Source organism: Talpa occidentalis, unplaced genomic scaffold (genome assembly GCF_014898055.3).
Source record: "Talpa occidentalis isolate TD23 unplaced genomic scaffold, MPIMG_talOcc4v2.1 talOcc4.12, whole genome shotgun sequence".
Lineage (NCBI taxonomy): Eukaryota > Metazoa > Chordata > Mammalia > Eulipotyphla > Talpidae > Talpa > Talpa occidentalis.
In genome coordinates, this window is record NW_023601212.1 from 65,060,892 (window position 1) to 65,083,526 (window position 22,635).

The 22,635-nt window shown below is 44.4% G+C and overlaps 1 protein-coding gene across 3 annotated transcripts in view; it reads left to right on the forward strand.

The window, feature by feature from the left end:
* Nucleotides 1–21,363, forward strand: part of ILDR2 (immunoglobulin like domain containing receptor 2) — a 62,950-nt gene extending 41,587 nt beyond the window's left edge. For 2 of the 3 annotated variants that reach the window (XM_037506560.2, XM_054693505.1), the window contains 5 exons: nt 169–345; nt 8,219–8,332; nt 12,303–12,519; nt 13,766–14,459; nt 15,751–21,363. In XM_037506560.2, coding sequence (XP_037362457.1) covers nt 169–345; nt 8,219–8,332; nt 12,303–12,519; nt 13,766–14,459; nt 15,751–15,786 — 1,238 coding nt within the window. In that variant the 3' untranslated portion in view covers nt 15,787–21,363. The remainder of the gene's footprint in view (nt 1–168; nt 346–8,218; nt 8,333–12,302; nt 12,520–13,765; nt 14,460–15,750) is intronic. The other variant, XM_054693506.1, reaches the window with a different exon arrangement.
* The last annotated feature ends 1,272 nt before the right edge of the window (nt 21,364–22,635 follow it).

The window sequence follows — 22,635 nt, forward strand, 5'->3', positions numbered from 1 at the left end:
TTCAGGTCTAGGTGAGTGCACACTTTCGTGTGCTCATGCACACACACACACATACACACAGAGGCACACACCTGAGCCTCCCTAAAGTACATCCTCAGGGATGTTTGGTCTGAGGGTTGTGGAGGGTGGGACAATATAATCTCTTTTGCTCTTCATCTCCTTCCACAGTGTATGAAGCAGGGAAAGCAGCAAAGGCCGGGTACCCTCCCTCCATCTCCGGTGTCCCTGGCCCCTACTCCATCCCCTCTGTCCCCTTGGGAGGAGCCCCCTCATCTGGCATGCCGATGGACAAGCCGCACCCACCTCCCCTGGCTCCGAGTGACTCCACTGGAGGAAGCCACAGTGGTAAATGTAGTTCCAGACCTCCCTGCCCCATGCTGCTCTCGGCTTCCGCTCTGCTTCTTGCTGATAAGAACCATCAGCTCAGTGATGCTTCTTTAGGAAATGATTGTCCCACGACAGACCCTCGCAGCTCTACTACCTTCTGGAGTGCACAGCAGGCTTTCCAGGGGCAGCAGGCCCCTGCTTTCCCCCCACGCTCCCTCATAACTAATATGATAAGCGCAGAGGCATGGTTCCCCTTGAATGTTGGCCACTCAGTTCATAACTCTGACCTCCCTGCCTAGTGCCCAGGTCTGTGGCAGATTCCATGACGGCCACCAACTGTAGGACCTGGTTTGTGTCATATGCAGCATGCCCCCCTCAGGGAAAAGAAGAATGGACTTTCTTTTTTAGGATGATTAGATGCTAAAGGGATGGTGCTGGGAATTCAAAGAGAAAGAGCGGGAGTGGTTTAAAGTCGTGGGGCGGAGGTGAGATTTGAGCTGTGCCTGGAGGAATGAGGATTGCTAGTATGAGGGACAGGTGCTGAGCACCCACATGAAGCCAGCTTGGCAGAAGTATGGAGCCACAGAACACAGTGTGGCCGGGTCTGACTTGCCTGACCTGATCAGAAGAGAGCAGAAGGGTGTGTGGAGCCAGAGTGGAAGGGCCTTGAAACCCCTCCAGAAGGTCTGGGGCTTGGTGCCATGAGTGAGCGAGGAGCCAATCAATGCAGGCAGATCCCCGGGTGGAGAAGGTGGCCTGTTGACAAGGCCAGTGACAGTGACGGTGGAGGAACAAGGCAGCAGAGACCACAAGCTGAGATGTGACTGAGGTAGTTCCGGTGGGACTTGTGAGCTCCTGAATGATGATAGAGAAATGGGAGTTGAAATGAGTGGGTGAATCTGAGAGATGCTTTGAAAGAGGAAACAATAAGACTTTAGGAAATGAAGTGAAGGGAGGCTCCAGATGACTCCGCTCTGTCTAGTGCTACCGATCACAGATGGAAATGAAATCACTGCTAAGGAGAGCTTATTTGGGTGAAGATTAGCACCTTTGGGGGGCATGATGAATTTGTGGTTATCAACAGGAGTAGAGGAGAGAGAGCCTTTAAAGCGGCTTTCTTGGAGGCCTCCCAGGATGACAAGATGGTGAAGATTAGGATTATGTGTGTAGAAGATTTAGAAGATCGTTTCTTAAAGCTCTTGACGTGAGTGTGCCCCTGGCAGTGTCTGGACTGCTTTCAGTGGGGGTGGAGATGTGCATGCACCCACTTAGTGACCTGTCAGGGCCCAGCGGTGGAAGAAATGGAGATCCCCAGTGAGTAAGTGCTATTGTGTTTTCCTTCTCTGGAGCCATGAGTAGAATTCTGACTTTGGAGATTGGGAATAAGTTACAGACTCAGAAGTAAAAGTTAACGATCAAGGACACAGAGGGAATTAGAGATGAGGATGACATAGTCCATTTCCCCACAAGATGGTGAGGACACTAATGGAATGAGTCTCACACACTTTACTTGCTGATCTCTCTTTTTTCCCTCTTCTTCTTCCCTCCCATCAGAACTTTCCCTCTTCTTATTTAATGGATTCTTACCATGAAATGATTCTTATTTATAGAGTGACTGATACTTCTCTCCTGTTTTCAGCCTTTTTCCAGTTTCTACTGGTTGCAGTTAAATCATTTTGGCCCCAGCCTGCCATACTAACCAAAGGCAATTAAAAATCACTTGAAAAAAAAGGGCAATGTCTTATTTGTTTCACATAGCAAAAAACCTTAAGGTGGGGTGGCTCTAAAGTTGGTCAGTTGAACAGTTCACATGCCATTGCTGCAGGACCTGATTCTTCCTATCTTTTGTCCTGTCATCCTGAGCATCCTCTGTCCTCCTAGGCCAGCTCCCCTTGTGACGCCATGATGACCAGACTTCCAGCAGCTAAATGCATTCAGAAATGGAAAAAGACATGTTTCCCTCCAGCTTCCACAGTCCTCTCCTTACAATGTTATTGGCAAGAATTCTGGGTTCTGTGCCCATTCCTAAACCATATTGGCTCAGACTAATCAAGCTTATCTCTTAAGTCTAAACACCTAACCACCTTGGAGAATAACAAAATCAGGGTTCTGGTAACAAGGAGAGAGAGGAAGGTAACAGCCAGTGTTGGCCACAGCTAGTCTGGCCCATGTTATCATTATCTGGCTGGTTGAGTCAGGACAGAGTTCTTCACAATTCTCCTCCCACCCACCCCCAGCCCCCAAGGAACATGTCTGTACACTTAGTTTCACAGGCAGAATTAGTGAGAATGATACAATGATATAAGAAGATTTTTTTTTTTAAAAAGGTGACTTTGGCCATTGTTCCATGTAGGTTATTCTTTAAAGAATGTTTGTAATGTTAAGAAATGCTGATTTATAAAGATGTGAGTTTAGCCTATTTTATATTTATATGCTACTTCAATTTTAGGGTAATCATCTAGCAACAGTCATTTTCCAGATTACATTTGTACACAATACACTTTTGAACATTCTGTGCATTTGAAAGGCATCGTTGATGAGCTATGTATAGGATAACCACTTGATTACCAGTTGGGAGAGAGATAAGAGGCACCCTGATTCCTTCTCCCATTCTTCATAGCAGCTCCTTGAGACCTCTGTTACAACAAAAGATCCTGCTCTGCTCTGGATCTGTCCCCTTCATGGTTGTCAAGTTTCTCGCTATATTGAATATCCACATGCTTCTCTGTTCTCACCTCACAACTGCAGCCTTTCCTTCTTGAGTGACTCCTTCCTATTAGCTTTCAAAATATGCTCAGATTTCTCCCATTGCAATACAATTATAAAAACTTTGTCTTCTGATGTTACTTCTCTTTTTTTTATAGCCCTTTTCATAGCCAAACTCCTTGAAAGAGTTTTGAATATTTAATGTCTCCATTTCCTCAGCTTTCACCTACTCTTCAACTAAATTCTGTTCTGTTGCTTTCACCACTCCAAAAACCAGCTCTTGCCAAGTATGCCTTTTTGCTAAATCTAATAGATACTCTTCAGATCCTTTCCTCCTTTGACTTCTCAAAAGCATTTGCTATCTATCCTTTATCCATTCATCTTGCTCGGCCTTCCTCCACTCTGGACTTTTGTAATTTTTCCACTTATCTTGCTGTGTCCAGGATGTTCTTCCTCTGTCTATCTCCAAGATATTGGTGTCCTCTCCCTGGGAAATTGTATCTATGCCTGCAGCTTCAGTCCTCATTGGTATGCTGATGACTCCCAACCCTATCCTCTTTTCTCTTCTTCAATGCCACATAGCCTGCTGCCTTCTAGACAACTCCACCAGGATATCTTGAGGGCGTTTTAAACTTACCCTGAAGGAAGTAGAATTAATCTATTGTTTCTCAATTTCAAACCAGCTCCCACATTTGTTATCTCAGTGGATGACACCCTTTTTCATTTAGTAACCCAAGCCAGAAACTGGGACTTCATCCTTATCTCTTCCGCTCTTCCCTCATCTAAGAGGTCCCCAAATCTTGCTGATTGTACCTCAAAATAACCTTGAGTTGGTTTCCTTTCCTCCATCTTCATTACAACTCTCCTAGTCTTTGATATCATTGTCTCCCCCTTTGATTAATGTAGTTACCTTCTATTTGGTCTTTCCACATCAACTCTTACCTTGCTCTCTCATCCTTTTAATTTTCATATCTACCTGGCCTTCACAGATACTTCTTGCAAAAAGAATTGAGTAGGCAAGCAGGGTTTTAAAATGTCATTTTCAAAACTAATAAGGATGTGTGTGTCTATATATATATGCCTACTGTATGTATACAGAGAATATGCAAATTTTAAGCATCACTTCTCCCACAACTGCTGCCACCCTGGGGGTGGAATCTGGCAGCTGTTCCATTACCCATAAACAGCCTTACTTTGCTCATGAACACAGGACAGGAGGAGTAAGGCTACGTCCATGCATATCTGCCTCAAAGAGACTTTATCTGCCAAGTTTTATACATTGGATTTAACTCTTAGTTGGAAATTAGCTGAAAAATAGTAGAGCCTTAATTGGGTCAGAAGTATCAGATCAGGGGGTATAGCTCAGTGGTAGAGCATTTGACTGCAGAAGTATCAGATCAAATCCTTTTAACAATAAGAATTTCTGAAATTACAGTTTGGCATCAAAGTGAATATCCCAATATCCTCTCTCAGTAAAATCAAAGTTGCCAATGCTGATAATAAATTAGAGGAGTTGAAGTATGAAGAGCCATCCTCAGCCAAGGACTTAGGCCACACTGAACTTGAAAAGAGAAAATAAATCATCCATCAACCCTAAACTAAAACATCACTGAGGAAAAAGTCATTTCCCCCAAAAATGCGAAACTAGGACCTTTCTCATCAAAATATCACCACACATCAGAGAGTTCTCTGGTCTTCAGACAAATTACAAATAAAAATCAACCTGACACCACCCTATTTGTTTTCAAATCAAGAAAAATTTAATGGGTGCTTACAAATTTCCCCTCAAGGAATTTATTGTCTAGCAGAGTGTTTTCTGGGTTCTGGTGAATAGAAATAAAATGAGCAAAAATTTCTTCAATGCAATATATGGTAAGACTGTTCTCAGAGAAGGAAAAGTCTCATCTGCTTGGTGGGATCGTGAAATGTTTTCTGGTGTTTTATCTGCCCTGGAGTGCAGCTGTCACACTCAGCCAGAGTCTACCAAGATGAGAAAATTAATTCTAGTGTGCAGCAAACCCAAACCCATAACAAAACCAAGTGCAACAGCTCTGAAAAGAACTGCTTTGCTTTTTAGTTACTGAAACCAAGTGAATGATATCTCTAAAGTCTAAGGATCAATACTTTGCCTCTGTTTTTTTTTTTTTTTTTTTTTTTTTTGACAAATTAGAGGGATTTTGCTCTCTGAAGTCAAGGGCTGGTATGAGTGAGCAGTCAAAGCTAGTACAGTGGAGTCTCAGCAGTATTAAGACAAAACTGCCATCCTCATTGGAGGCTGTAAAGTTACTATAGCTTTTCAGGGACATGATAATCTATAAATACATAATCAAATCTGCCTCTTAAATGAGGAATGTAATTTGTTATAATGACACAGAAAACAATCTAAGCTCCGGTTGAAGTTGCTGTTAACAGATTTCCAGCTGTCGCTCAGGATGGCGGCCATCTCTCACTGCCAGGGGACAGCTGGTACATTGTCCCACATGACACCACTTCCCACTCCTCTCCCCCATTTCATTATTACCAAATGCTTAGCATATCTCTGCTTCATATATTAAGGCCACCTAAATAAAGCCATGGCTTCAGGTAGACTGGATCCTACGTCTAATGCCTGCAAACATAGTCGTTTTCTCTACTTAAAAAAGAATCACTAGTAATAACAGGAAAATTTATCTAAACTTTGCTCTTCCCTCAAGCTGCCATTCAAGTGTTCCCCTACCTGGTGAAAATTCTCCGACAAACCACCCACATAGCTTCTTCTGCCTTACTTTGTAATCCCTTATAACATAGCTTCTCTTCCGATTTCTATTTCCGAATTCATTCATTCATTCAAACATACATTTTAAGCGTCTACAGTATGCTGGGCTCTCTACTAGGTACTAGGGATGGAGATACAGAGAACTGGTCCTTGTCCTCAGGAACTTAATAGTTTAGGGAGGGAAATACTAATGAAAATACTTTCTAAAGAAATCTTTAACCCTATCCCCATCCTCAAGCTAGAGCTCAGCAAACATTTATTAAGTGGACTTTACACTGATCCAGAATGATAAGGATTCCTTTCCTCCAAGAATCTTTGGGGGAGTTTGAAACCAGCTAGACTATACTTAGGGCCATAATGAAGGTTCCAAGTAAATGATTTGTAAGGTAGGAGCCAAACGCAGAGAAGAGAAGCAGTAGAACTTTTGTAGCTACTAACATCGAAGCAAGCCTTTTGGATGAAGCGACGTTGGGCCGACCTTAATAATTACACAGAACTCCAAGTGCTCTGCTGATTTGATCTTTGTTTCTTCTCTTCTTTATGAGATCACTGAAAGGGTGAGGAGTATTAGTCGTATTTTTTAGACATGAAAACTGAATCCCAGGTAGGGGCCATTGATTTGAAGTCCCTAATACACCAGAGCATGCCCACAAGGTGCCAGAACCAGACTCCCAGCCCTGTGTTTCATCCATCAGACATAACTTCCTCGGAACAGACAGAGCATTTCCGTGGGATAATTGCATTTTAATTGAACTGTCTGTACTACTCTGTAAACGCCTCTGCAGAGATTGAAGAGGGTGTAGCTTGATAAATAAAATCATTTCTGCTAATAATTGCTTCTGCATAAGGATTATGGATCTAACCTCCAGGAGAAGGTGCCACTAAGAAGCGTGTACTTCATGGCATTTTTTAAAAGTAATTCCACAGTTTGAAATGAATGTGGACTGCCCAGCATGTTCTCAAATAGAAAGTCAGTGCACCTGCGAATGGCTGTGTGGGTGGCTTCTCAGTCTTCAATGCCAAGGCTGTGATTAGAGTCTGGAATATTATATTTTAATCTTTCATGTACATGGCTTGTGTGGGAGCTTTGACCAGGGTAACACAATCAGAGAAGGGAAAGCAGGATTTTCTCCAGAGGCACGTGCAGTGATGTGACTTCTTGGTGGTATCTGCCTGACTTTGGGAGCAGACGTTGTATGGTCCTAGCAGACTGGAAGATGGGGCCATGCCCAGACCATACCACCCACAACCCTATTACAAGCATTTTCTACCCCGGACTCTGCTTTTTCCGCTTCCTTTTCTATCACTCTGCACTACCTCTGTTCCTTAACTCCAGAGAGGCAAGATGTCCAAAATGGTTAGACCTCAGTATTCCTGAGCAAGTTATAAAACCCACCTGAGCCAAAGTTTCCTCAACCATAAAATGTAGCTAAAAATAGTAACTTCCTTAGGTGGTTGTGAGAAGCAAATGTGCAAAGCACTTAGCCCAGTATCTCGTGCATTTTCAATACCCAGTAAGTATTGTCTTGCCATTACTGTTCTGTTCCCATCCCCTTCATTCCCTGCTTGCTTTTCCCCTCTCCCTCTCGTCTGTGAAGATTAGAACTGCCTGTGTCTGGTCACCCGTGGGGCTAGCATTGGACTAAACTGGTACTTCAGTGATACAGGGCTTGTCAGCCTTTGTCCCTGCCAGGATGAATGATGGGCATGTGGGTAATGGTATTATCTGTCATGCTTTAGCTTTGTTTTTTATTAAGTTCTGAAAACAACACCTGCTTGGAACCACGTAGCAGCAGGTTGAATTAATCATGTCTAAAATATGATATTCTCTTTCCCAAGAGGAAAGTGCTAAAGAAATAAAATGAAACCCCATTGCTAGTGATCCATGGATTTTTGCATCTTATTTTCTACTAATGATATATATCGTGTCATGTAATACTAACTCTCATGGACCACCAAGTTCTAGAATTTTCACATCATCTCCCAGGCAACTAGAGGCTTCCAGGTTACCTATGTCCCAGCCCCTGTTGTTTGGGTATCACATGTGCCCCCACCAAACAAAGGCGTGCTCTTCACACAACAGAATGATCGAGAAAGTGGACTTTGTAGCATGAGTAGACTTCCCCATGCTTTGAGAAGGTGAGCTCAGCATGGAACCATCGCAGTCCAGAGATACAAAGTAAAGATTGACAAATGACTAAAAATACTGTAAGAGACTTTGGTGGCTGGCCTGCTAGTCCCCATTCCAGTGGAACCATCTGATAATGGGGCTCTCAGATATGGTTCCATATGGATAAATACAGATTACTCTTTCTGGCTGGTTTCAAAAAGAATAATTGTTTAAGTGAGCACTATTTTTCTATAGGGTAGAATAAACAGGCTTCCTTGCTCTGATGCTTTCAACTTACCTGCTTGTCCTTTTCCCAACAGTTCGCAAAGGTTATCGGATCCAAGCTGACAAAGAGAGAGACTCCATGAAGGTCCTATACTATGTCGAGAAGGAGCTGGCTCAGTTTGATCCAGCCAGAAGGATGAGAGGCAGATGTGAGCATCTTTCAGTTTTATATGATCTGTGCCTCCTGCAGGGGTTCCTAGCTACAGGAGATTTGGGGGAGTTCCAAACTTTGGCAGCCCCAAGCATTCAGAGTCAAAACTTTAACATGAGCACTGGTGACATCATCCTGAAGAAAGTAGTTCTGAGAACAAAGAGGGGAGGAAAGGGGGCATCAGGTATAAAGTAGCATATCGGGTATCACCCCAGTTTATGGTGTGTCTCTCCACAGGGCAGCCAGTGCTGCTGAGGCCGTGCAACCCTGGGGTAGGAAATGTTTTATTAAGAGTCTTTTCCTACTACTCCCTCTAAAATATCTTCAAAATAGTGACTTAAGATATGGAAGCTTGAGTATCAATTTTTCTTTCTTTTTTTTTAAAGATTTATTTTATGCATACAAGAGCTGGGGTACAGGTCAAAGGTGAAGGGGAGGGGGGTGAGAGGATTCCAGAGACAGAATGCGGAGCAGAACAGGCAGATCTACTGAAATACACTGCTGAGGAGAACGCGGGTGAGACAGGAGAGGTCTGCTGTGCCATGTGGGTCACCCCCAGCTGGGGCTCTAACTCCTGCTGCAGTGGCTGTGGGATAGCTTCATAGTGCTGAGACTTAACCCCTTGTGCCACTAGAGAGACCCTCGAGTATCAATTTTTCAAACATGAAAGGGGCCCTAGCATTGAACAATCCAGCTGCTGACTTGCTTCATGGAGGCCTCAGTGACAAGACCAGTCTGCCAAGTGACTCCCGAAGAGAGACCTACGTTCCAACAGCAATCACTAAAGGGCAAACAAAGAGGTGACCTCTCTTGCCAAAGGAACTTTTCAATTACTGAGGCTGCAGGTGGCGGTGCCCCAACCCCTAACCCCAGCCCTTGGGGACTTTGCAGCTGACTCAGCTGGTTCTTTGGGGAGAACTCCAAATTACCATCAGGAGAGGCAGCCCTGGGCTGGTCTGACATGGACTGCTAATTGTCAGAGAGGGCAGGAAGTGAGGTTGCTATGGCTCTCTCTTGGAACCCTCCTGCCTTGGAACCAGTGACAGGCTTGATGGAATTGTTGGGGAAACAGTCCCAGACTAGAGGAGCTTTATGCAGATTAAGGACAACATATTCCTCCCGGTTTGCAATTCTATATTCATCCTGTCTGAGTTGCATCCATTGCTGCATCCTCCCACCACACCGACTATAAAAAGACCATCTCCAGATTGGAATGTCAGGAATGCAGATGTCACTGCACTTGACAAGCTAGTTGTAACGGTGTTGTCATGGATCCCTGAAAGGGGACAGAGACAGAGATAGTCCAAGATCAAGGAGAAGGAGCCTTTGGAGGGAATCTGAGACTCTCACAGCTCAGAGAAAAAGTTTAAAACTAAGGTTATAACTAAGGAACAGAGCCTAGTTGAGATGGAATCTACTTGGTTACATGGTTTCCAGAGGCTTTGGGTATAAGGTCATAAGGTAATGGAATGCTAGCATACTAGGGGATTTTAGGGGTGGCTTTGGCCGCCCTTTGCCATATATAGAAAAGAAAACAGAAGCTCAGAGTGTCAAAGTGACAGAATCAGAATTAGTCCTTTGGTTTTCACACAAGAAACTTTGAGCAACTTTGTAGTGTGGTTTCTGTTGAGAGACTACAGTCGTCTAGCTCACAGGACTTTAGAATTCTGGAGCCAGAAGAGACTAAGTTATTGAATCCAGGAGGCAGAGAAGAAAGTAAACAGTGCCTTTATTCAGTGCCTGAGCAGAACTGGATCCCGCCTGCTGATATTATATTAACTGCATGGAGATGAAGCAGGAATATAGTTTGCATCACTTGGAGAGGTTCTATCACTGACAGCAAAACAAACCCTGGAGTGGATCATGGATCATCTTGTGGTTTCAGGTTGCCTCAGGAGGTCATAAAAATTGGGCAGTCTATAAGAATTGGGAGTTCCAGGATCTGGCACATGAATTTGCTAGCTATGATGACACTCATTGTCCTTGCCCCTTGTAAGTGGGGGGTTGCTCTTGGCATGTTTTTAATCTAGAATCCTTGTACAGGGTCATCAAACAACAGTTCCCAAGGTATACATATTCCACCTTCTCTTTTTGTAAGTAAGTTTTATTGGGACACAGTCACGCCGTTTCACTTCCATATTTTCTACAACTCTTTTCCATACTACAATGGCAGAGTTTAATAGCGGTGACAGTATGGCTTGCAAAATCTAAAATAGTTACTATCTTTCCCATAACAGAAAAGGTTTGCCTGTCCTGTCCTAGGGTTCCATAAATGGGTGCCTGCAAAGTGAGATGTTGACATCGTGTTTAGTATGGTAGAAATGTTAGTACTTCATACAACCTAGATAGTCCATTATTAACAATGGTAAAATAGAGAACACTCACTATCTGGAGAAATGGAAAAGGTCCAATATGCCCAGAAGTTTAAGGAAAGTTCTGAGCCAACAATGTGAATTTTCAGTAGTCTTACTTGGTACATTTTAAAGTTCTTTTCTGTGTGGAAATTAGAATTCTCTAATTTTCTGGATTATGAGAAAGGGATTATGAGAAAAAGAAGGTTCTCGATTTTATTAATCAACAGTGTATGAATTATTTTCCTTTAAAGTAAGCACAAACTAGTCCATTCTCCTTCAGAGGAAGAATAGGTTTAACAATTACAAAACCTACAAAAAGGTGTAAGAAGATGTCCAGCTGATCGCATGATCCTACAGAGTGTTATTCACAGTTAGCCCTGGGTCCTGGTGAAAACAAACCACAAGACTATGTTTATGAGGTAGCGGGGAGCCCTCTCCCCAGTTGGTGGGTAGGAACCAGCAAAAATTCTCTGCTCCTCCCAAGACTGTTGAAGCGAGGAGAAATAGAGGGGAATGTGAAACACACACAGGGCTTCCCGCAGCCTGTCTTGGCTTAACTCTCCCGGCACAGCCAGGCCTTATATCTTGTAAATGTTGATTTTGATAATATTTTGAAGTTCTAACCAAAGGATCTGAGAAAACAAATGGATTCAGTTACATTACAAATATATTCACTAGATTTATTTTTTAAGTAAAATGAAATTCAATCCACTTCAAAGTTCTATAAATAAGTTGTTTTTCTCCCTTCCAGATTGTGATTCCAGTACTTGTTCACAAGTGCTTTTGCAAAAAACTACTTAGGCCACCTTAGGAAATGAGAAAGCTTTGATTAGCCCCCCTTTACCCACTGACATTTTTGATTGGGGCAAAAGTACAAGTGCATCCCACCCCCCTTTTTCTCCCCATTCCTCCAAAACTGCCCTGACTGGCCCTGGTCATATATATACGTGGTGGCCTCTGGGAAATGGTGCCATTTGGGGAAGATATTCCAGGTTCCTGGATGAGCATCCAGAAGGGGCTGGATAGATAGTAGGTGTTCACATTCTTTGGCTCTCTGGACTCCTTGCTCCGTGGAGCAGGGCACAGCTGAAGGAGGTGGGATTGGGGTACTGCTAAAGCATGGGAAGCATGAGACAGTACTGGCTCTGAAGGCCCCATCCTGGGACATGGTCAGCAGTAGAGAAAATTCTCTGATCTATAGCTTCTCTCTTTTTGCCCCTTTTGACTCAGCATGCCTGGGATCCTCACAACTCTTCACAGAATTATACAAGAACATGAACACATTTGAACGAGAACAATGATGTACTAAGAGGAGGCCTGCTGCAGAGAGCCCCAGTTCTGGGAAGCCTACCTTAGGTGGAACGATAACAATTCTTTCCTATTCCAAGAACAGAGCATGTAGAAAGCCTCCCTCTCTATAGGCAAGTGGGCTTCTAGCCAGAGCACATTCCTGCTGAGCTAAGAATATAGTCACCACTAGGTGCAGGGTTACAACCCATCTGGACCAGACTGAGGCTCTCAGGTGGGAGTTTTCCAGACCTTCTGGTCTCAGCCTTTAACTGAGTTCTCATACTAACATGGAGAAAGCTGCCATGCCTGGTTCTGTCCCTACAGATAACAACACCATCTCAGAACTCAGCTCCCTACATGAGGACGACAGCAACTTCCGCCAGTCTTATCATCAGATGCGAACTAAGCAATTCCCCATGTCTGGGGACTTGGAGAGCAATGCTGACTACTGGTCAGGTGCCATGGGAGGCAGCACTGGGGCAAGCCGGGGGCCCTCAGCCATGGAATATAACAAAGAGGATCGGGACAGCTTCAGGCACAGGTGAGGAAAGCTGGGGGGAGAGGGGCAGTTTGGTGGTGGGTGTGAGGAAACTACAACTGGAGAGAGGGTGAATATGAGGCTGTTACTCAATAGCATCTCTGTCTCCCATTCTTGGTTACGCTGACACATCTCTTCTGAGAGCAATTGAACACCCCCTTCCCACCTTTATTAAGCAGGGGGACACTGTGACACCATGTGGAGAAGTAGTCATTCAAGGGCATCTGAAATGGGTTTTCTAGAGCCTTTGTTAAGATTTCCCTTTCTCATCTGTTTAATTCTGTAACCTCTTAAAAATGCCAGTCATCAACACCATCATTTGGGGTCATTTACTATGTGAATGGTAAAACGCCGAAGACTTATTGTTGAATTTAATTCTCCTAACTCTAAAGGCAAGAGCTCTGAATGATATTGTAAGTCAGGGACAGCAAAGCACAGATAATCAGGTAAACAATTTCCCCTGGGTCACATGGACAGTGAATGTGGGAAGCCAGAATTTGCATCCAGTTTTGTGTGGCTACATCCCCACTGAACTGCATCTTCCCCCACTGACCTGTCCTTCACCAGGAAGGACAGTATATACACTGCTTTTCTCTCAAACCTACCCACTGTGGGGGTCCCCTACTGCCCCACGGGTAGCCTGACCCTTGGCTCTGAGGGAGAAAAAAGCCTCTCTGTATGTCACCCAACATTACAGGGGCCAGTTGGACCACCACTGTGTGTGCGCTGCAAGCCACACCACCCTGCTGGCTTTGAGGGTTTGAGGAGCGCAACCAGAGATCATATAATAATAATAATCAGAAGGCTATGGGCACGTTTTTCAGCACCAGCTAAACACAAAGCATTTTTATCCACACAACTCCCTTTTGATCCAAACTCAAGAGAGCTCTGGTTTCCTTCACCTCACTGTTTTTTGTTTTTAATTATCTTATTTTATATAATTCTTACATCATTTTTCATTTTTGCACAATGTATGCATTTTCATTTTGGTTATAGTCCCCATACAATTCCCTCCCCACTTATTTTAACCCTAATCCTCATCTCCTCCCTCCACTTTACTGTTTGAGGTGCCCAAGATTATTCATCCAAGGAGGAGGAGAGAATTGTGTCTCATGCCTACGTCTCCTAGCCGTGTCCCAGAACACAGTGGGCTCTCTTGTTCCCCACCCTTGTTCCCGGCCCTATCCCAACAAGTACTGGCCACCTTGGTGTTGCCCGGCCACCTAATCAGTGTCGCCTCTGCCCGCAGCCAGCCACGGTCCAAGTCGGAGATGCTGTCTCGAAAGAACTTCGCCACCGGGGTGCCGGCCGTCTCCATGGACGAGCTGGCGGCCTTCGCTGACTCCTACGGGCCGCGGCCGCGCCGGGCCGATGGCAACAGCCACGAGGCCCGGACCGGGAGCCGCTTCGAGCGCTCGGAGTCCCGGGCGCACGGGGGCTGCTACCCCGACGGCTCGTTGGAGGAGTACTATCCGCGGAGCCGCAGCCGGGAGCCCCTGGGCGACTCGGAGCGCGCCTGGGCCTACAGCCCCGCGCGCCGGCGGCCGCCCGAGGAGGCGCACCTGCCGCGCCTGGTGAGCCGCACGCCGAGCGCGGTGCCCAAGTACGACCACGCGCACCGCAGCGGCGCGCCCGAGCGCCAGGCCCGGCCCGAGGGCGCCAGCCGAGGCGGGAGCCTGGAGACGCCCGCCAAGCTCAGTGCGCGGCTAGGCCCGCGCAGCGCCTCTTACTACGCCTGGTCGCCACCTGCCACCTACTCCTCCGCCGTGTCCGGCCACGAAGACGACGACGACGACGACGACGATGATGATGAGGCGGACGAAGCTCTGCCGCCCTACAGTGAGCGCGAGCTGAGCCGCGGCCCGTCCTACCGCGGTGGGCGCGAGCTGTCCTTCCACAGCAACTCGGAGAAGAGGAGGAAAAAGGAGACCACCAAGAAAACTGTGAGGCCGTGTCTGGCGCTGCTCCTCCAAGGGGGCTGAGCGGGGAGCCACCAGGCAGGGTCGCAGCCCTGGGGTGGGGGCTGGGGGGCTGGAGAGCTGAACAGGAGGGCCCCTCGCCACAGATGCCAGAGGGGGGCCTATGGAGGTAGCCGGGTTAGCCTGCTCTGGGGAGCACGGATAGCAGAAGTGATTGGTTCCCCCCTCACTCTGTAGAGAACAGGTGAATAAGTAGGGAGGGAGCTCTGGAGAGTTGAAAAGGGCAATGTGGAAAGTGTGTGGATCTTCAGTAAGTGCTCAAAGACTCCATCAGTTCTTGGAGACACTTTCAGCTTGATGACAGCATAATGAAACAAGCCCTCAAATAATGTCATTTGGTTCGGCATCATGTGGATTTTTTTTTTCCTCATCAACATTGTGATTAAACAACTTTATCTGAGGACCTGCTGTCAGATATTCTGTCATTAATGACCAGTTTGAAGATGCATTTAGCATCAGGGATTCTAGGCAAACATCAACACAACAGACCCTTCGGTGGGCTTCTGGGTGCAGAATGTTCTATGCATGTTTATGTGCTTCCTACTCACCCCCTACCTTCTTTGGATGAGAGTTTGTAACTTGTATGAAACTCCCACTTAATCATCTTTTGTAAGTGGCCGTAAGTAAAGTTTATTGCCTTCTCTCATAAGTGTCAAGAGCAGCCCATTCCATCCCTCAGCCCCAAACTGCAAGCTGTGCACCTGAGAACCATTGGGGACAGTCACAGAGGTTCACTATGGGTTATCAAATAGCCACTCCAAGGCCCTGTGCTTTTGCCTGTTCTCATTATCCTGCGTCTCCCACCATTTTGTTTTTCACAATTTTAAGCTGGACATTTCACTTAGTGTACAAAATGTGGGGAGAGAACATGAACAGAAAAAGGTTTTGACATTATTAATCCCTAAAAAAGCAACTGAATGTCTTTTGTTGTTTAAGTAGAAAAATGAGATGCTCTAAGTACCTTGAGTAGGGAAGGATCTTTTGGGTGATCTCCTTTATGGGGTATCACCCATACCTGTTGTGGTGCTGTAAGTGCTGTACTTAGCCCCAAAGGGGTAAGAAGTTATTCTGTGATCTTGGAACTAAGTTCCATCAGATGTATGTTGGCTTCAGCATCAGTCTAGTGAAATGTCCTGGGTCTCGGTGTGTCAGCTGTGAACAGACTGTGGACTCTTCTCAGGGAACCATCTGTTCTTTTGGACACTTTCTCTAATCAGCATGTGGTTTAACTTGGGCTCTTTCTGTTTTTCCTCAGAATGACTTTCCAACCAGGATGTCCCTTGTGGTCTGATGTTGTTTTCAAGACATCTCTCTGGATGACTGGAAATCACAAGCTGACTACAGGGATAAGACACAAATCCGAGAGCCAGTAGGCCTGGGACCTTTTCTGGCCACCGCCTGGGAAGATATGCTGATCTCTGCTTTGTCAAGGGATAGGAGACACCTTTGAGGGAAGTTGATTCCAAACCTCAGTGTCCATCTAACTAGTTTGAGAAACTTATCAATAAAACAACTATGCGTGAGAGAGTCCTCACACATGGTGTTTCGCACCCAGAGTTCATTCTGCCCCATCTCCTCACTCAGCCAAACCAGGCTGAAGAGAAACCAAACCAATTCTGAAAGAGAATTAGCACTGGACTGCTAATTTCCAAATGTTGCCGCTGCCTACACTATGCTTTTCTCTACTGTCTGTGCCGTGTTTAGAGAAAGAAGACGTTATTACTGCTACTAGAAGAAGGCTACTACTGACAACAGAAGATAGCTTCAGGCAAAATATACCTTTTATCCCTATCACCTCCCAGTCACCAGTCAATGACTGTTGTTACACTAAAATGGGAAGGCCTCTGGTGAGCTCATGACAGTGACCTGCTGGACAATCACAGAAATGATTTCACTTTGCTGCTCTGGATGACAGCTCCTGAGCAAAACAAAGGGAATACATCTTTTTTGAAAAGCTGTCTAATTGGTATTTCCATTCTGAGAACATGAACTGCTTTTTCTCTTCTGTACATGTCGACATCTGAGTCTTGGACATTAAGGGCTCTCCTTTTCCTCCCCTCTCCTGCACTTTCCACAGGTTGGTGCCACACACAGAGCCCCGCCTCCCTCTGCACTCTGATGATATTGTCATCCGGTGCCTTTTGATAAATGTTCAAAATGCACACGTGTAAGAGACGAGAAGGAAAAAGAAGAAAAAGTAGTAATGCAAAGCAGAAAAATAAAAAAGAATTTAAGAGGAAGGAAACATATGGCCTCATATGTTGATTGTGGGCCATTTTCCTTACAAACTCCACTCCGTCTTCTTTCGTTTTGTACCTCATTTAACATGACTTGTTTATGCCAGCCTAGCTCTGCACTGCAAGACCCCAGGGATACAGAACTGCATCTCTTGGCCTGACCGGGCTGCTGCCCTAGCTGCTTTTGAGACATGAGAAATAGCACTTGCTCAGGAAGAAGCACTTCTGCTCCCACACTGGCCTAGGTAAATGATTGATTTTGCCGAATTCCCACAGCTAGATCTTTCTGGACTTTGTAATTTGGACAGGTTACGAAAGGATGACCACAAATTTCTCATCTAGAAATGCAATCTGTTCCTCCCCATCTTGGATCCAGGGCTGATTTTCTTAGGGCTACACAGGTAGAAACTTGAAAAATTCTTGTGCATGGGGCTTATCCTCTCTTTCTGCTCTTGGGAGCCTTGCAGTCACCAGCAGGTGAACAAACATGGGCCATCCTGCTGCATAACAAGAGAAGAGGCCCAGTTGACTAGCCACATTCTGCTATTCTCAATTGATTGCAAAGACATGAGTTAGCCTAGGAAGACCAACAGAAGAACTGTCTAGCTGAGCCCAGCCCAAATTGCTGATTCTTATACAAGGATGAGAAGCTGGTGCAGTCTTAAATGTTTATTTTTCTTCAAGAAAAAGCTAACTTCTCCTTGTCTGAATGTTGAATCCCTGTTCCATCTAAAGTGAGGTGTCTCAAAGTGTCAGTTTTTTTTTTGACAGACATTTGTCAAAGCTTTTCATTCCATACTATTACTGTGGTGCATAGTCGGATCCTATCACTAGAGGATAGTGCTGTCCCCCACTCCCAGCAGGGATCCATTCTCCATCTGTGGATCCACGGGCAACCATGACAAGGTTCCTTCTTCAGCATCTCCTTGGTCTTCTCCAGAGCCACCTGATTGGAACTAGGCCCTATTCTTAAATACCATTCCACTGGTATCCATTATTTCGTGGATTTGCAGAATCGTCATACTTGTATAATGAAATAAAGAAGCCCCTGGGTGAGAGTGAGAAAGGTGAGTTGGTATCATTGCTTGGAAGAGAACTGGTCTACGAAAGGACTTCCCACTGCTTTTGGCCTGTCCCAGAGGAACCAGGAGGACAGTTCAGCCCAGTACCTGCACTTCCAAGGACTGGAAAGACATGAGCCATAATCTTGGTGCTGAGTTTTAACCTTGCTGGTGTTCCTGGGCTCTGAAAGCCTAGGTCTAATGTGTCTGTTTGGGCCCCAATTCAGGTGGAAAAGATGGTTAAAACATCATTTCTTAGTCACCAGCTTTGGATTTCAACTTGCTCAGGCAATTTTGGAGAATATTGGGCGGCGGCAGTAACTATTATCTCACTACACTGAGCACTGTGGCAGGCTTCTCACCACCAAAGAGCCCCATAGCACCAGCTGCACAGACCAAAAATATTGCTTTTCTTAGCCAGGGGCATGTATGATATGGGTGAAGGTTGAGGTGGAGCAATGGGAAAGCGTTATTAAAATTGGAAACCTGCAATTCCAGAGACAACAAAACTACAGACACAAAAATACAAAGATAACAGGCTACTGAAAGAACCTGTGGGGAGGGCTGGCTTGTCCCCTGCAAGACTGTAAACATCACTCAGATTTCCAAGTGTTCCATCAAGAGAAACAGTTGTTTCTGGGCATGTGGACAGGAGATGAGGCATCCGTGACACCTCAGCTTTTTCTCTCTACATCCCTTTGTTTCTTCTTCCCTCAATCATGTGTCCTAACAGAAAGTGCTTTTCTCTATTAGCTTCCTTCCTAGATTTTCTTAGGGCTACAAGATAAGTCATGGTCTTTGTCCTTGGTTGGGGACCCTGCAATTTAATAGGGGAAGTGAGACATGCCCAAGAAAGAATTAGGATATTTTATGAATTATAACATGAGACATTGCTCTGGAAAATGACAGCAAACCCGGAGAATTAAAGTTTTTTTAAATTTAAGTGAGTATATTTTAATATTTAAGTGTTGTTTGTCCTTCCACCTTAAAGATATGTTCAGTCATCTGAAAAGCCAATATTCAAAACCAGAATAGAAAGAGGTGAATTAAGAGGGGGAGAGCTGCAAGGCAGAGGACCCAGTGGGATGCTCATGAGCTGCCATGCTGGTGAGTCACCACTGAGTCAGCGACATGGGGGGAGGGGGCATGGATGCAGGTGGCAAGGGGTGTCCCCTAGTAGCTGAATGGCTTCTCTAGGCCATGCTGGGGACACTAGTCATGGACAGAGTGGTCCAGGTCAGCTGGTCCAGCTATGCATGCTCACAGGGGTAGCGCTGCATCTGATTCTCAAGGGATTTAGGTCTGCAACTTTGAGGGTGCTGCCTACCCCCCTTCACACAACACAAGGCTTGCTGAAATGATGGGCCTCCCTCCTTTCTCACAAGCCTCTCTCTGCGCCTGGCGCAGGACTGTGCCGACTGGGGGTGGGAAGGGAGCCGAGGCACTTATGCTGAGCATTCCCAGACACATCTGTACATATTTCTAAATAGGCGCAAAGACTTCACATAGGTAATCTGTAGACCCAAGGCAGCCTTTGAAAAAGCCTGAAGTCATAGATTTGTAATCTTCCTCCACCCCTCCACTTTTTTTTCTTTATAGCTGTTGAAATAAATCACTAGTGAAGTTACAAACTAATTAGCTCTTTAGACTCCAAACTTGTCTGTTCTACTAGATCAGTGTTTCCCAAAAATAATAGCCATAGAATTACTCTATTGCTGTTAAAATGTATTATTGGACTCTGCATTGGGGATTAAGCCAGGATTTGTTCTTAAAATTTATTTCAGGGAAGTCCTGTGACCAGATGCATTTGGGAAATGCTGCATTAAAGTTTACCCCTGATATACCCCCAAACAGTTGGTTCTGAGGCTTCCTTGGGTCGTGAAATATTTTCTTCAAATGCCCTGGTTGGGTCTTCTCACTCCCTTGGGTCTGGCAGTGGCGAAGCCCCCAGCAGTCCAGCTGTGACTGTGATGACTGACTTGCCAGGATCCAATGTGGGAGAACTGTGTCACGAAGGGAGAGAAGAAAGCTAGGAGCACCCCAGGGAGCCTGTTCTAGACGTTTCCAATCTTAGAATAGTTACTTGTTGTGACAATCTCAGATCCGGCAACAAGAATTACAGGTAATTTTCTCATTCCCTAGATGCCATTCTGAGCAAAACTTAGATTGTGAAAAGAAAGACCATAAAGGAGATGGCAGAAAGAAATCATTTTTAAAGCAAATTACCAGCCTGGCTAATCAACACTTCCTCCTGCAGACCCAAAGTGATGTGAGCATGAATAATAAACTCTATATAATAGTCCTTCCACAATTGTATCTAGATGTTGCCAGAATCTTACACAAGTTTGAAATTGATTTGGAGAATATTGAGATCCAAATTCATCAAACTAGGGCCAGGTACTTAAAGTTCTAGAAGAAAAAAGTGCCTAGATTTTTTTTCCTGCCAGGATCCTACCTCCTCTTCACCTGAGAAGTTGAGCAATGAAGCTCCGGGTCAGAGGCTTTAACATCCGGCAGGCAAGATACTGCTGAGCTGCTTGAAGCTGCAGCCTGAGCTTTAGCACTGCCTGGGGGTGATTAAGTTAATGCTAATAATTTGTACATGCTATTCATGGTGTATTATTGTTTACAGATCATTTTCACATATGTATTCTCTCATTTGATGGCCACAAAAACCCCCTGTGATAGAAGCAGGGTGGATGTTGTGGTCCCTTCAAACAGAAGGCAAAGTTGGGGTTGAAAAAAAATCTGTGAAATGTTAAAATTATAGAAGCCAAGCCTTCTGAATATCTAAGAATCTTTCCTATTCCTCCAATACTCGTGGGACTGGGATCTGGCAAATTCTCTTCACAGCTGATGTCTGGTGACAAGAGTCTTGGACTCTGTTCTCACTCATGTCATTGGTGAAGCCATAAAGACAGACACAGTTGCTGCTTCTTCCTACCAAGCACCTCAACTGCTGCTTCAAGAGGAGTCTGCTTCACCCAAGGAGACCTTCGTTTTCATTAGCCGTGCTGGGAGGGAAGACAGGCTTTGATAAAAATGTGCTTCAGATTTTAGAATCCTTGAAGAATTTTTGAGCCAAACCACAAATGCATCATAATTCTGGGGGCTGAGGGTAACCTGCTTGGGAGCAAAATAGCTGGCATCTTCACTGCACATGAGCATTTTAGATAAAAGTAAGAGGAACCAAATACAGAGGGTTAGTTAAAAAAAATTTTAGCCTCTTGGGCTAGACACAGGTAAATGCACTTGGACCCTTTTCTTCTGGGAAAGCTAAAAGAGAAACAACTTCTTTTCTACCTTGGCTTTAAGGAAAAGCCACTTTATTAACAAAGGTACTAGACACTATTCCATGGAAAGTTTCCTTGTGGGACTAAAAAACAATGGGACAAAGGGGGTTCAGAAATCTGCTTCATGAGAATCATTGCCCAATTGTTTTTGTGCCTTGTCTGTGGCATCAAAATGAAAATGTTTGTGTCACTGTTGCCCGTGTTTTTTGGGTTTTTTTTTGGTGTCAAACAGAGAGAGTAAATTTTAGTTGTGATGTTTTACGCTAAATAAAGCATTTTCACCTGAAGTTGTTATCAAGAGCTCATAATTCACACAACTATGGTTAATCATGATCAGATGTGAAATGGCCTCAGCAGGGCGAGGGGGAACATCATATAATACATAACTGCGTCAGACTGTTTGATGTAGTATATTGGATGGGCCCTAGAGGAGGCAGGTACTGACAGAGCATGCCGTTTGTTTTTACAGAATTGGATAAGCTACAGCCTAGATGAATACTGTCTCCACTCTTTCTACTCTCCACAGACTAACGTTCAGGAATTGATGAGGACTAGGAAAGATGGCGGGACAATGTGATGGCACCTCACTCATTTTCAAGAATGGCAAAGAGCATTTATTTGCTTGCTAGAAGTTGCACTTGAGGAAGGGAGGAAGGAAGCACTTCTTGAGGGAACATTAAACTCTGAAGAGCTTTGAAAAATTCCAAGGTATCATAATTAACAAAAGGCAACTTCAATCCTTTCTTAGCGAAAGAAGTAATAAGTACCTTCAGAAACTATTAATCCTCTCTTAATGACCAGGAGTTCTCAAGGGAATCCAGATTTCAGGGTCTTGGTTGATAGGAAAACCTGTCCTTGCCAGAAGCATGTGGGCTCCATTTGCACCTTTTAGTAGTTAACTTTAAAATGTTTACATTAGAAGGCTGCTGTGTATTTAAGGGCATTTTTATTTGGGATTTGGTAAAATTCTTTAATTTGTTGATTCTATTCATATAAAATCAGCATTCATTGATGAGATCTGTTGCTTCCTTGATTTGTGGGTCAGATTTCCCATCAATGATGGAAAGTTCTCACCTATAACGTGTCAAATATTTTTTCTCCTCTTTAAACTGTCTTTTCAGAATTCTGATTAAATGTTAGACCTATTATTCTGTCCTATATATTGCTTAATCTACCTTCTGTATTTTTCATCTTTGTCTCACTGTATTCTGCATATTTTTTTCAAATTTATCTTCCAGTTCATTGCTTTTCTCTTCAGTTGACTCTAATCTCTTTCCTCTGAATTTTAATTTTTATTAATGTATTTTTCATTTTTCAAAACTCAGTTTAGTTCTCTTTACAATATATGTAGTCACCATTGATAATGTTTTGCCCCTGACTCTTGTACACAGTTTCCTCTAATTTTTTTGAATATACTAATTGTATTAATTTCCTAATTTATAGCTAGTAATTCTGATAGCTTCAGTCTTTGGGGGTTTAATTTCGAAATGTGTTACTTCTACCAACCCTCACTCATGAATTCTTCTTTCCTTATATGTGTCATAGAATT